The following is a 14,784-nucleotide window of genomic DNA, read 5'->3' as shown; positions in this document are numbered from 1 at the left end:
GAGTTGAATTTTAGACAGGGCCCAAAACACTTCTGGCCCCCTCAAGCAAAATTTGTGCTAGAAAGACCCTCTCTCTTGAAAACTACAATCAAACGTAGTAATGTCAGGGATATATTATAACTGATCCAAAGAAAGAGAAAGGAGCGCCACCTCCTAAGTGTAGACATTTTAATAAAATGGACTCACATTCTGAAATAGCCAAGAACATGCAACATCCTCCAATCCTGACTGCAGAGCTGCTATACCCGGCCATGACCCTACCGAGCTTTGCAGTCATGATAGGAAGTGTTACATGTTACATATTCTTAACCAATTCACAATGCCAGTTCATTTTAATAAATCGTCTACACTTAGGTGGTGGCGCGCGTCTCTCTTTCTTATCTTATTGCCCCAGAGTTTACATTCTGAACATTAAGGATACTTAAACTAAAGAAAAAGGGAGGTATGGTGGATTAACAAGTTACAGTCTCTGCATCCTAACGGAATGAAGAGAGACTATGACTTGTATCTATTTCTATGAAAATTGGTTGGAGTTATACCATATGCTTTTATTTCTCAGATTCGGTGGAACTATACGGTACAGGACACACAGAACATAATTGAAGATGATCAGCTTGAATACAGATCTTTATACAGTCTAGTTGCAAATTAAGTCACATATTAACATGAATTACTTTATCTAGTTAGTACAGTGTAATTCTTTATTATTTGGATGCATGTTTGTCATTTGTTCCAACAGTTTGTTCTCTTTTCTTGTATTGAAAATGTGCATTACTATTGTATACTATTGCTAGTCATGTGACTTACCTCCCTATAGGGCATTACTATTGTATACTATTGCTAGTCATGTGACTTACCTCCCTATAGGGGGTTAATACACATGAGGTTGTTGACTGATGAATTGGGTCATGACACCTGTGGTGTTACACCCTGGATTAGAATAAATGATTTCAGCATTGGAGCATCTGTCCCATCTGTTGTCCTAATATACATTATGTATACATATATATATATATACACACACACACACATATACAGTGAGGAAAATAAGTAATTGAACACCCTGCTATTTTGCAAGTTCTCCCACTTGGAAATCATGGAGGGGTCTGAAATTGTCATCGTAGGTGCATGTCCACTGTGAGAGACATAATCAAAAAAAAAAATCCAGAAATCACAATTTATGATTTTTTAACTATTTATTTGTATGATACAGCTGCAAATAAGTATTTGAACACCTGTCTATCAGCTAGAATTCTGACCCTCAAAGACCTGTTAGTCTGCCTTTAAAATGTCCCCCTCCACTCCATTTATTATCCTAAATTAAATGCACCTGTTTGAGGTCATTAGCTGCATAAAGACACCTGTCCACCCCATACAATCAGTAAGAATCCAACTACTAACATGGCCAAGACCAAAGAGCTGTCCAAAGACACTAGAGACAAAATTGTACACCTCCACAAGGCTGGAAAGGGCTATGGGGAAATTGCCAAGCAGCTTGGTGAAAAAAGGTCCACTGTTGGAGCAATCATTAGAAAATGGAAGAAGCTAAACATGACTGTCAATCTCCCTTGGACTGGGGCTCCATGCAAAATCTCACCTTGTGGGGTCTCAATGATCCTAAGAAAGGTGAGAAATCAGCCCAGGACTACATGGGAGGAGCTGGTCAATGACCTGAAAAGAGCTGGGACCACCGTTTCCAAGGTTACTGTTGGTAATACACTAAGACGTCATGGTTTGAAATCATTCATGGCACGGAAGGTTCCCCTGCTTAAACCAGCACACGTCAAGGCCCGTCTTAAGTTTGCCAATGACCATTTGGATGATCCAGAGGAGTCATGGGAGAAAGTCATGTGGTCAGATGAGACCAAAATAGAACTTTTTGGTCATAATTCCACTAACCGTGTTTGGAGGAAGAAGAATGATGAGTACCATCCCAAGAACACCATCCCTACTGTGAAGCATGGGGGTGGTAGCATCATGCTTTGGGGGTGTTTTTCTGCACATGGGACAGGGCGACTGCACTGTATTAAGGAGAGGATGACTGGGGCCATGTATTGCGAGATTTTGGGCAACAACCTCCTTCCCTCAGTTAGAGCTTTGAAGATGGGTCGAGGCTGGGTCTTCCAACATGACAATGACCCGAAGCACACAGCCAGGATAACCAAGGAGTGGCTCTGTAAGAAGCATATCAAGGTTCTGGCGTGGCCTAGCCAGTCTCCAGACCTAAACCCAATAGAGAATCTTTGGAGGGAGCTCAAACTCCGTGTTTCTCAGCGACAGCCCAGAAACCTGACTGATCTAGAGAAGATCTGTGTGGAGGAGTGGGCCAAAATCCCTCCTCCAGTGTGTGCAAACCTGGTGAAAAACTACAAGAAACGTTTGACCTCTGTAATTGCAAACAAAGGCTACTGTACCAAATATTAACATTGATTTTCTCAGGTGTTCAAATACTTATTTGCAGCTGTATCATACAAATAAATAGTTAAAAAAATCATACATTGTGATTTCTGGATTTTTTTTTTTGATTATGTCTCTCACAGTGGACATGCACCTACGATAACAATTTCAGACCCCTCCATGATTTCCAAGTGGGAGAACTTGCAAAATAGCAGGGTGTTCAAATACTTATTTTCCTCACTGTATATATATATATATATATATATATATATATATATATATATATATATATATATATATATATATATATATATATATATATATATATATATATATAACTGATAGATAGATAGATAGATAGAGATCACATGAGCATCCTTGGTCGCTTTATCTTGCTCTGCACCGTCTCCTGTGGGAGAAATTAAGTGGAGCCAGCACATCACTGCAATAACACCCACTCAACAGTAATTTGGAACGAACAAGCAGGACTTTTAACAGATACCAACAATAGTAAAACATCTAGGTTTTATAATTTTATTTAGGATAGGTTTCTTTTAAAAATACAATAACTGTTCATAAAGACATATAATCTGAACAACATGTGCAACCACTTCTCACTCTACATGTTTCGTTTAGAAGAGCTTCCTCAGGAGCTTTCAGAAGTGTCGCTCAACAGTACTGTGCCGTACACATTCTATAATTCTGTTGGTGTGCAGCCCGATTCATGTACCGCTCAGAGACACTTTCTCAAAGAGTACTCACTCGCATTTAGAGATCACAATAACCAGTCCCAGGGCAACAGGATGTGGGTTTATTATATAAGTGGTTGTAGAGCTAGCAAAACTAAATTGATGAAGTTTAAGAAAATATAGTGCAGTGACTCGGAGGACTTTAAAACAGCAAATAAACTGTATATAGTTCACAACCATATTTTTAACGTGTACAGTAATTCTATTTTAAACCATTTAAAAAACAAATCTAAACATACCACAGCAGTGTCGTAAAATTCTTCCACAAGTTCAGGAACCAACAAGCTAGTCTCATCCCATATCTTCAAAAACTCCAAAGTTCTCTCAAACCAAAGGACCATGTAATAGAACAAAAAAAGCATGCATAATACTCAGATTTGTTTTAAACTCAGTAATATGTCTAGGCCTTGAGCCCAGTGGAGTTAACTGCCCCTCTGAAAAGTGATCTGCAGCAGATCACATTTCCGAAATCTTTGCTTTTATTTTGCTTTGTGGGTATTCAGGAGTCCCCCCTCCCCCCCCCCCCTAGTTAGGGTGCAGTCTTCATGGCTTCAATGAGAGTTTTGGGAAAGCAGGACCATCTTCCAAACATGACACACTGAGTAAAATTTGCCATACCACAAAAAAAATGCACTGCACCCATGGCAATTAATACATGTTGCTTTCAGCCCACGTTCACAATGTGCCGATTTGACATGTCAAATTGGCAGCTACTGCCTGCAACGGCACCGTGCAAATTGATGCAGCGCGGCACCGATTCTCACAGGTAGTTCCTGTACTAGATACGTTTTCACCTCACTTAGGCCTGTGTGAACTCAGCCTTAGTAATTTTAAACACTTGCTTAATACTATTAGCTTTGATAGTATGTGCAGTGTCTTGAAAAAGTATTCATACCCCTTTAAATGTCCTTTATTTTTTGTCATGTTACAACCAAAAACAAATGTATTTTGAGATTTTTTGTGATAGACCAACACAAAGTGGCACATAATTGTGAAGTGGAAGGAAAATGATAAATGGTTGTCAATTTTTTTTCCAAATAAATATGTGAAAAATGTGGCGTGCATTTGTATCCCCCCCCCCCCCCCGAGTCAATACTTTGTAGAACCACCTTTCACTGCAATTACAGCTGCAAGTCTTTTTGGGGCTGTCTCTACCAGCTTTGCACACCTAGAGTGACATTTTTGCCCATTCTTCTTTGCAAAATAGCTCAAGCTCTGTCAAATAAATGCAGTGTATCCTCGAACAGCAATTTTCAAGACATGCCACATATTTTCAATTAGATTTAGGTCTGGACTTTGATTGGGTCATTTTAACACATGAATATGCTTTGATACACAGTGTGTCCGGAAAGTATTCACAGCACTTCACTTTTTGTTATGTCACAGCATTATTCTAAATGGATTAAATTCATTATTTTCCTCAAAATTCTACAAACATCAATACCACATAATGACAATGTGAAAGAAGTTTGTTTGAAATTGTTGCAATTAAAAAATAAAGAAAAAAATAAATAAATCACATGTACATTAGTATTCACAGCCTTTGCCATACCACTCAAAATGGTGTATCCTGTTTCCACTGATCATCCCTGAGACATTTCTACAACTTGATTGGAGTCCACCTGTGGTAAATTCAGTTGATTGGACATGATCAGGAAAGGCACACACCAGTCCATATAAGGTCCCACAGTTGAACCGTGTATGTCAGAGCACAAGCCAAGCCATGAAGTCCAAGGAATTGTCAATAGACCTCCGAGACAGGAATGTATCGAGGTACAGATCTGGGGAAGGGTACAGAAACATTTCTGCAGCATTGAAGGTCCCCCAAAGAGCATAGTGGCCTCCATCATCCATAAGTAAAAGAAGTTTGGAACCACCAGGACTCTTCCTAGAAGTAAGCGATCGGGGGAGAAGGGTCTTTGTCAGGGAGGAGATCAAGAACCTGATGTTCACTCTGATATGAGGGCGTGTCTGGGGGCGGGACATGTTAGGGGTTGGGGCGGGGCAACTGGTGGCGAGTATACCTTGAGGCCTGGCTAGTAGCTCAGGACTTGAAATGTTGAGCCCTGCTCTAGTCCATGGTCATTCATCACCAAGAACCGAAGGATGGAACTGGAAAATATAATCAGAACAGAACTAATTTAAAGGGTGGGATCATGCAGTCCTAGAAGACTACTGGAAATAGTTACCAGCAAGTCTAACTCTAGTTTTCCCCAGTCGTCTTTCAGGACAGCGTTTGAGAGGATTCCCAAGTACTCACCAGATTAGAGGGGGGGCCCACAGCTTGGAGGACTTTCCTCCCAAAAGCCTGGTCCTGACTAGACAGCAGGTCTTGTCGGTAGTGCCTTGTAAAGGTGGTGAAGCTTGACCATGAAGCCACTCTGCAGATCTGCTCCGGGGTGGCACAAGCCTTTGCCGTCCAGAAGGCCAAAAGCGCTCTTGTTGAGGGCACCTTAATACCGTTAGGAGGTTCCTTACCTAGCACTCCGTACCCCCCTGTAATAGCCAAGCTGATCCATCTATTTAACGATGACTTTAGAGGCCTTTCGACCCTTATGTTAACCGGAAAATAAGACAAAACGTGAATCTGCTAGCCTAGGCCTTGGTCGCTTCTAGATAACTTATAATGCACCTAACTAACATCTAGCATGTGAAATTGTCTTTCCTTGTCAATTGAGGCATTTTGACAAAAAGCAGGTAGAATAACGTCTGGGGATTTGTTAACTTAGATGCCACTTTGGGCACGAACTCTGGATTTTTCCTTAAAGGGTCACTAAAGGGAAAAAAATGTTTTGCTGAAATGACTGTTTACAGGGTATAGAGACATACAAGTTAACCGATTCCTTTTAAAAATGATTAAAAATAGATAAAAATCAATCATATAATGTGCCTCTAGTTTCACTTTTAAACTGGTTTCATGTCTCTGTGAAGTAGAGAGAGACACAGAACAAAAACAAACAAATCCAGGGCAGTGTTTTGTTTTTAAAATTAATCTAATTGGTTCTGAGGAGTTTTAGACACACAGCTTGGACCACAGTGAAAAGCTGCCATGAGATTTTTCATAAGGAGCCAGACAAGCAGGAAGTGTGGAGATCAGAGCAGAATTACAGCTACTTCAAAGCAAAAATGAATAATGAGGACATGAAACCAGGACTGCAGTAAGGTAAAGGAAGCTATTTAGCTAAAAAAAATATTTTCCTTTAGTGATCCTTTAAGATGACTCTATGGTCCAGGATCTGGAGGAAGGGATCTCTAATCTAAAGAGCTCGTATTTCATTCACTCTACGAGCTGAAGTGATTGCGACTAGGAACACAGTCTTAAAAAGGAACACTAAAAAGGCAAAAAATATTTTTTTTTTTTAAATAACAAACATGTTATACTTGCCTCCACTGTGCAGCTCGTTCTGCAGAGTGTCCTCGAACCCTGTCTTCTGGGGTCCCTCGGCGGCTGTCTCGGCTCCTCCTCGCAAAAGCTTTCCACCTTCATGCGAGCGAGCTCGCATGGTGGAAAGTTTTTGCGGGCGCTCTCCTGTGATACAGCGGCGGGCATAGCCGTCGACTGTATCACTCGGCCCCGCCCCCGCGTCATCAGATGTGATTGACAGCAGCGTCAGTCAATGGCTGCGCTGCTATCAATCCGTCCAGCCTAGCCAATCAACGGCCAGGCTGGGTACCGAAGAGGATCACGAGGGCACACGCGGGACTTTCGAGGGGGGAGGTAAGTAAAACGGGGGTTCGGGGGGGGCGGTACCGTCAGATGTTTTTTCACCTTAATGCATAGGAAAACATTTACCTTTACAACCCCTTTAAGAGTGAGGAATCTTAAAGAGGCTTCTGAGATTGGTTCAAAGGGTGCCCCAGGAAAGACTGAGGACTACCGATAGGTCCCAGGTTGGGATCTTGTGATCCTGAACTGGCCTGTGTTTTGCAACTGGTTTGCAGAAACTCAAGATAAGGGGATCTTCCTGTAAACATTTTTCTAGGTCCAACCTTAAGGCTGGGTTCACAGCCATAGGAAACCATGGTAAATTGACTGCAAATCTGCAAAATGCACAAAAAATGCATAGGTGTGAATCCAGCCTCAGGTAGCGACCTGTACCTTGATTGTAATTAGCGAAAAGCCTTGATCGATCCCTTCTTGAAGAAACTCTAGGACGTATCCTGCTTTCATCCCCCTACCACCTAGCCATCCATTAAACTTTTTCCAGATCTTGCTATAGATAGCTCTAGTGACCGATTTTCAACTCTGAAGCAAAGTTCGGATAACTCTTCTGGATAGTCGTTTGCTCCTTAGGATCTCTTCAACAGCCACGCTGATTGCTTTAGCATGGCGGTTTGTGCATGCACCAGAGGTCCCTGCAAGAGCAGATCCTGCCTGAGGGGTAACCTTAGAAGGGGCTGGTCTACTAATTTGAGAAGTGTTGTAAACCACGGTCTTCTGGGCCAGAAGATCGATTGCATCTCTTCCACAAGACATTTGGCTAAAACCCTCGGAATTAGGTGGAGGGGTGGAAACGTGAAAAAAAGGTTGAAGACCCAGGGGTTCTGCAGAGCATCCACCTTTATCTCCCAGGTATATCGAAAAGAAACTTGGGACTTTCGCATTTTTCCTGTTAGCAAACAGAGACACTTCTGGTTTCCCCCAGTATGATACTCTGTTGTCGAATGCCTCTTGGTCTAGAGACCATTCATGATTCGATACGTATTGTCAACTCAAAAAATCTGCAGTATCATTCTTGCTCTCCTTTCAGGTGCACCACAGAGATAGATGCGATATTGTTCTCTGCCCACTGAAAGATGATTTTGGCTACTAACATCATTTGGGCACTCTTGGTACCCCCTTGTTTATTGATATACGCTACTGCTATCGTACTGTCGGAACGGGCCTGGAGGTGATGACCCCTGTTCTTGAAAAGCTAGTAATCCCCCGGAGATAGCCGTCCACTTTTTCCAATTGGAGGAGAACCCTCCTTCTGGGGTCCACTTTCCCTGGGCCCAGAGGCTGTTGAGATGGGCTCCCCAGCCCCAACTGCTGACATCCATGGTCAGTATGGATGAGATGGCCAGTATCTAGTGTACCCCTTTGTGAAGGTTCTCACTGTTTTTCCACCATCCTAGAGATCGCTTTACTCTGTCGGAATCCTTATTTCCTCTTCTAGGTCCTTGTCAGAAAATTCTGTAGGCTTCTTTGGTGGAAGCGGGTCCATTGTGCGGCAGGTATTGATGCTGCCATAAGGCCCGGGGTGACATCACTTGCCTTTCTGTGCAATTGCGGCTGAATCTAGACGAAGATATTTTTGACAATCTTTTCTTATCAGAATCTAGACTTTTCTGCAGAAGATTTCTTATTGAATAAATGGATTCCACGTCAAACTCTTTGTATTGGACAGATAAGTTCAGGTCCAGAGATTCATAATCAGTCTGAATTTTCCGGGATGATTTCTTTATCACAACACATGCAAACAAAAACCGTGCCCTTGTTCCTGACCTGGGACTGGCACCAATACTTCTTGATCTACCATTTCCCCCAATCAGTAGGCAAGGCCCTGGCTTTCTCTGCGTCACTTCGTACTAGCTTTGTAACAAGAAACTTGGAGGGTGGATCTCTGTGAAACAAGGGCATAACCCCTCCTTACGATGTTTAGTACTGTCGGAACATTTGGGGTTAAAAGAATACATATAAGATCGCACATTTTATATGTTTCATAGTGTTCCACCTTCATATATATGTTTAGCAGAAGCGATACCATTTTGTCCCTGTTAGCGTTTTTAGGTTGTAAAGAGCCTGCCTGTGCTATTCCCCAAGTCATATCTCCTGGGGGTTTGACACCTAGAAGATAAGAGAATGGTGAGGAATTCTGGTTTCACATACAAGATGAAAAGCCTGGCACAGCATGACATTGTCTTTATATATTGAGGCCATGGGGCTTATTCACAATCCCAGTGGAATTGTATATCTTAAATAGTATTGTTTCTTTATAATGCCTTAACAATATGTGTGTATTAGTAATTCATATATAAGCCTGTGTAATACATTGTCTACTAGGGTCCCAAAAATACAAGATCCTAAAATAACTGAATAGTATCAGGCTGCTTTGATCCATTCCAGCATTAGTTTAAAGCAGGGATATGCAATTAGCGGACCTCCAGCTGTTGCAAAACTACAAGTCCCATCATGCCTCTGACTGGGTGTCATGCTTGTGGCTGTCAGAGTCTTGCTATGCCTCATGGGAATCGTAGTTCTGCAACATCTGGAGGTCCGCTAATTGCATATCCCCGGTTTAAAGGAACTTTCCAAGGCATGTGTGTTGATCATAAAACCTTATCTCAATCATAAATTTAGAAGTTGCCAAGATGTCTGACAATGGTTTGACATATAAAACAATTTATGATGCTATACCAGGATTCAAGTCACAGGGGGTCGCAAGTCATGATCAACTCTGATTAACCCGAAAATTAGGAATTATTCCTTAGGCACCACTGCCCCCTACAGGTTAATATCGGCATTGGTTCAATATAGTCACCCACCAAAACATAGCATCATGTGACATCGTCAGTCATGTGATAGTGAAACACACACCCAGTTCTTGGGGGAGATAAAAAGTGATTACACAAGACAGGAGGGAGGTCTGATGGGAAGAAACTTGATGGGAGAGCGATGGAGCTGCTCTGATCTCTGATCTCTTAAGGAAGCTGGAAGGCAGAGATTGACCGCAAATATGTAGGGGAATGAAGAGGGTCCTTCACTAGGACTTTCACTTCTCAAACAGACAGAGCTCTTAAGTACTGGTAATGTATAATCTTGATTATTTACCTTTTTGGTAATTTGGAGATTTTCACATACACACACACACACACACACACACACAACTAAAACCATGTAAATATACTTGGCAAACATAATTTGGGAATTAGTTATGTCTAACTGCAGCATGAGATAATTGTATCCCAAATATTAAAGACATACGCATTACGTTTGTCTTTGAAAAGCTAAGTGCCAAGGATGGTAAATTGGTTTTAGAGTGAGGGCGTATGTGAAGATATATCCTCGCAAAATTTAACAAAAGCTTGTGTACAATATAACATTTGTTATGTACACATATTTAAGAAGCAGTAGCAAGAGATCTGTATGTTATGGAGAAGAGATAATACAATGTCAAGGTTATGTCACTAAAAGCTAAAAGGTTTTAAATACACCAAGATGATTTAAATATGAGAGCTATGATAAAGGAGAGAACTAGGGGCTAGTTTTTGGACTTTTTAGGCACGATTTGGTTGGTCAGAATATATATACAAGAAAAGAATTTTTCTAAAAAGTAGATTTGTTTATTTAGATATAAAATATCATAATGTGTAGAAAAGTACAGAAGAAAGAGTATTGCTGTTTCCAGCACAACAAACCAACTAACAGGCTAATCTAGGCAAGCCTATCCATGAACATTGACAGGAATATAGACATAAATTATAGCAAAATATCAACAATAAAATTGAACACTTCCAAAAGTATTTGGAATATGGTGCATGAATGTAGTTAGTGGTCCTGTCACGTTGTGGAAATGCAGGCAGAGAAAGGTCTGCGGTGGTTTAGCTTGCTGCGTAGATGGACTCGACCGGTTTCGCGCTTCAGCAGCGCTTCCTCACGGAGTCAGCAAAGTAGTTTTAAAGATAGTGTTGGTTGGTAGGGGGATCAATATATAAATTTTCTGTCAATAAAATAAAATAAGAAATAGACTGTGTCCGGGCTGCTGGACGTTGTAAAAAGTGTAGGGAAATGACCCACATAAACTAGATAATAACAGTCTTCAATGAAGGAGGACAGGGCTTGAGGAGAAGGGAGAAGGCAGAGAGCGACCACTACCCTCTAACAATCCTCAATACATGTAACATTTCCTGGTAGTAGAAATGAGAAACCAGAGCTAGATGCCGGCTGGTAGCCAAGGATTAAGGCAATGATAAGTCTGGTTCAGTATGTGCGATGGCACTCTCCTCCATGAGTCTCGCTGCAGTCTCTCGTGAGACTCATGGAGGAGAGTGCCATCGCACATACTGAACCAGACTTATCATTGCCTTAATCCTTGGCTACCAGCCGGCATCTAGCTCTGGTTTCTCATTTCTACTACCAGGAAATGTTACATGTATTGAGGATTGTTAGAGGGTAGTGGTCGCTCTCTGCCTTCTCCCTTCTCCTCAAGCCCTGTCCTCCTTCATTGAAGACTGTTATTATCTAGTTTATGTGGGTCATTTCCCTACACTTTTTACAACGTCCAGCAGCCCGGACACAGTCTATTTCTTATTTTATTTTATTGACAGAAAATTTATATATTGATCCCCCTACCAACCAACACTATCTTTAAAACTACTTTGCTGACTCCGTGAGGAAGCGCTGCTGAAGCGCGAAACCGGTCGAGTCCATCTACGCAGCAAGCTAAACCACCGCAGACCTTTCTCTGCCTGCATTTCCACAACGTGACAGGACCACTAACTACATTCATGCACCATATTCCAAATACTTTTGGAAGTGTTCAATTTTATTGTTGATATTTTGCTATAATTTATGTCTATATTCCTGTCAATGTTCATGGATAGGCTTGCCTAGATTAGCCTGTTAGTTGGTTTGTTGTGCTGGAAACAGCAATACTCTTTCTTCTGTACTTTTCTACACATTATGATATTTTATATCTAAATAAACAAATCTACTTTTTAGAAAAATTCTTTTCTTGTATATATATTCTGACCAACCAAATCGTGCCTAAAAAGTCCAAAAACTAGCCCCTAGTTCTCTCCTTTATCATTTACACTAGGACGTGGCACCCTCTTTTTACTTTATAATATCCACATGCACACTACATGTGAGGATATTGTTACCTCTTTTCTTTTCAAATATGAGAGCTATGAACGCCTTGTCATAATATTGTAAATAGTCTCTAAACATTCAACCATCGCTTATTTCTGATTATAGAAGCATATCAATTAATTGTTGTAATACGAATTGTACCTGATTTTAGATTTTGCACTGTACCTTTAGTTAATAAATATATATATTTTAAATATTCATTTGTATTGCTTGTCCTCAAAATAGCACGGATAAAAGAATTTTAGATATCTTGTATTGTAGGAAAATTGTATTTCTCCCAAAGCATATTTTCATAATACAATAATATTTTATAGTTCAGAATAAATATTCTGACGGTATATGTAGGCTCTATGCCGAGATACGTCAATGGTTCTGACAGTACAAAACTTGTTCGAAGTTACCACCTCCCATTGTGGGAGAAATCCCTTCAGTCTTTCTCCCACCAGAAGCCTGACTTCACTGCGGTTTTGGGTTCTGACTGGGATGGTTAAAAGGGAACACTTCCCTTTCCTTTACCCTTCTGTCCAGACCAATGCTTCTTTAGTCTAAACCCCTTTTGGGGTTTTTGGGGCTTCTCTTTGAGGATGGAAAAAACAGTTAGACTTACTGGTAACTCTGTTTCTGGGAGATGTCCAGGACAGCACTAGATATAGAAGGCTCCACCTCCGGAGGCAGGAAACAAGAAATAAATCCATAAAGGGCGGCTCCTGTCCTTCCTCCCTAAGCCTTTTATCCGAGAAATTTCCCGTAACTGCTTCTGAAAAAAAAAAAACACTCATACAAGGTTATAACAGCATATAGGGAGGGATTCCCTGCTGTCCTGGATGACTCCCACAAACAGAGTTACCGGCAAGTCTAAGTCTAGTAGTCGTCTGTCCAGGACAGCACTAGAGGGGATCAACGTGAACTTACCAGATTAGGGTCGGGACTACCGCCTGGAGGACCTTTCTCCCAAACGCTTGGTCTTGCGCCGAGATAAGGTCCAGTCTATAATGCTTAATGAATGTCGACAATAGCTTGTTTAATCCACCAGGCGATTGTGCCTTTGGAAGCTAGAAACCCCAATTTTTTCCCAGAATGTAAAAAAAAAAAAGCGCAATGGATTTTCTAAAGCCCTCAAGACAATTCCAAATAATGTAAGATACATGCCTTCCCGTCCTGTTGGTGGAATTCTGCTTTTTTTGGATTGGGTGGAGATGCACAGAAAGAAGGCAAAACAATCTGAGTCCTGTGGAATTTAGACACCACCTTAGGCAAGAACTCAGGGGGCCGGATTCAGATAGGTTAGCGGATCTTTAGATCTGATTTACGATCCGCTGGCGCAAGTTTTTGAGGCAAGTGCCTAATTCAGAAAGCACTTACCTCAAAACTTGCGGCGGCGTATTGTAAATCCCCCGGCGGAATACAAATTCCGCGGCTAGGGGGGAGTCTACAATTTAAATCAGGCGCGTCCCCGCGCCGATCGAACCGCATGCGCTGTCCGCAAATTTTTTCAGTGTGCATTGCTCCAAATGACGTCGCTAGGACGTCATTGGTTTCGGCGTAACTTGCGTCCAGCTCTTTTCTGAATCGACTTACGCAAACGACGTAAAAATTCAAAACTCGGCACGGGAACGACGACCATACTTAACATAGGATACCCCTCACATAGCAGAGGTAACTATACCCCGGAAAAAGCCGAACGCAAGAGACGTAAAAAAAAAAAAGCGATGGGCGGGCGTTCGTTTCTGAAATCCTCATTTACATATTCGTCGCGTGTAAAAAACTAAACGCCACCTAGCGGCCGGCCTGGAATTTCAAAGTAAGATCCGACGGTGTAAGTCACTTACACCTGTCGGATCTTAGGGAGATCTATGCGGAACCTGATTCTATGAATCAGCCGCATAGATCAGACTGATGGAACTCAGGAGATACGCCGTCGTATCTCTATCTGAATCCGGGCCAGGGTCTGTACGCAATACCAGTCTGTCCTCAAAAATTAGCAGGAAAGGCTCTTTAGAAAGTGCCTGCAGCTCGCTAATGCGCCTGGCTGTGGAGATTTCCACTAAAAAGACCGCTTTGAGCGTGGTGCTCTTTAAGGACAACTCTTCCTCTTGAGAATGCTTTATTCAACCTTGCAAAACTACTGGACTGTGACAGAACCCACTGTTACTGTGTGTTTTGGAAGTGGCCGTGGGCTGGCCTCCTACCCACAGACTATGGCCCAGCAGAGAACAGGAGATTTGGAGGGCCATTTGTCATCTCCCACCACCTGGAGAAGATGCCACCTCCAGACATTTGTGTCTGCGGTCACCGGTTCATCGGAACTGGGTGAACGTGGTATCTGTGGCTGGGCTCGTGGAGTCGTTTCCGGCTACCTAAACCTATTGGCCCGGCTGGGCTAAATATATACTTTTTTCCACATACAGTGTACTTTTAGCTGATAAAAGGCATACACAAGAGGGCAGTATTCCCAAAACGTGGTGCTATGGGACTTGGGGACAAAATTGTGTAATGTAATGCTACATCCCATATCTTTTCTGCAGGTGTAGAGTGGTTTACCTGCAGGTTATCTGCACTGAGCCATAGACTTCTGAAAGTGAACCAAACTTGCAGAATATAATAGAAGTATATTGCAAAGTGCAGGAAAGCCAAAAGGTACACTGCATTGCACCCATGGTGCACGTAAACCGCAGCGCATCAAGGTAAAAACAACCTTGGGCCCCTTTCACACGGTCAGTTCGACAGCCCGACCAATTGGACCCTTCATTCGCCTCTAAGTAGTGACAGACATAAACCGACTTG

The 14,784-nt window shown here is 41.9% G+C and overlaps 1 protein-coding gene across 3 annotated transcripts in view; it reads right to left on the bottom strand.

The window, feature by feature from the left end:
* Positions 1–14,784, bottom strand: part of SYCP2L (synaptonemal complex protein 2 like) — a 230,406-nt gene that overhangs the window by 180,256 nt on the left and 35,366 nt on the right. For all 3 annotated transcript variants that reach the window (XM_040353720.1, XM_040353718.1, XM_040353719.1), the window contains exon 5: positions 3,386–3,487. In XM_040353720.1, coding sequence (XP_040209654.1) covers positions 3,386–3,487 — 102 coding nt within the window. The remainder of the gene's footprint in view (positions 1–3,385; positions 3,488–14,784) is intronic.

Source organism: Rana temporaria, chromosome 5 (assembly GCF_905171775.1).
Source record: "Rana temporaria chromosome 5, aRanTem1.1, whole genome shotgun sequence".
Lineage (NCBI taxonomy): Eukaryota > Metazoa > Chordata > Amphibia > Anura > Ranidae > Rana > Rana temporaria.
This window is presented reverse-complemented; position numbering and strand designations above follow the sequence as displayed.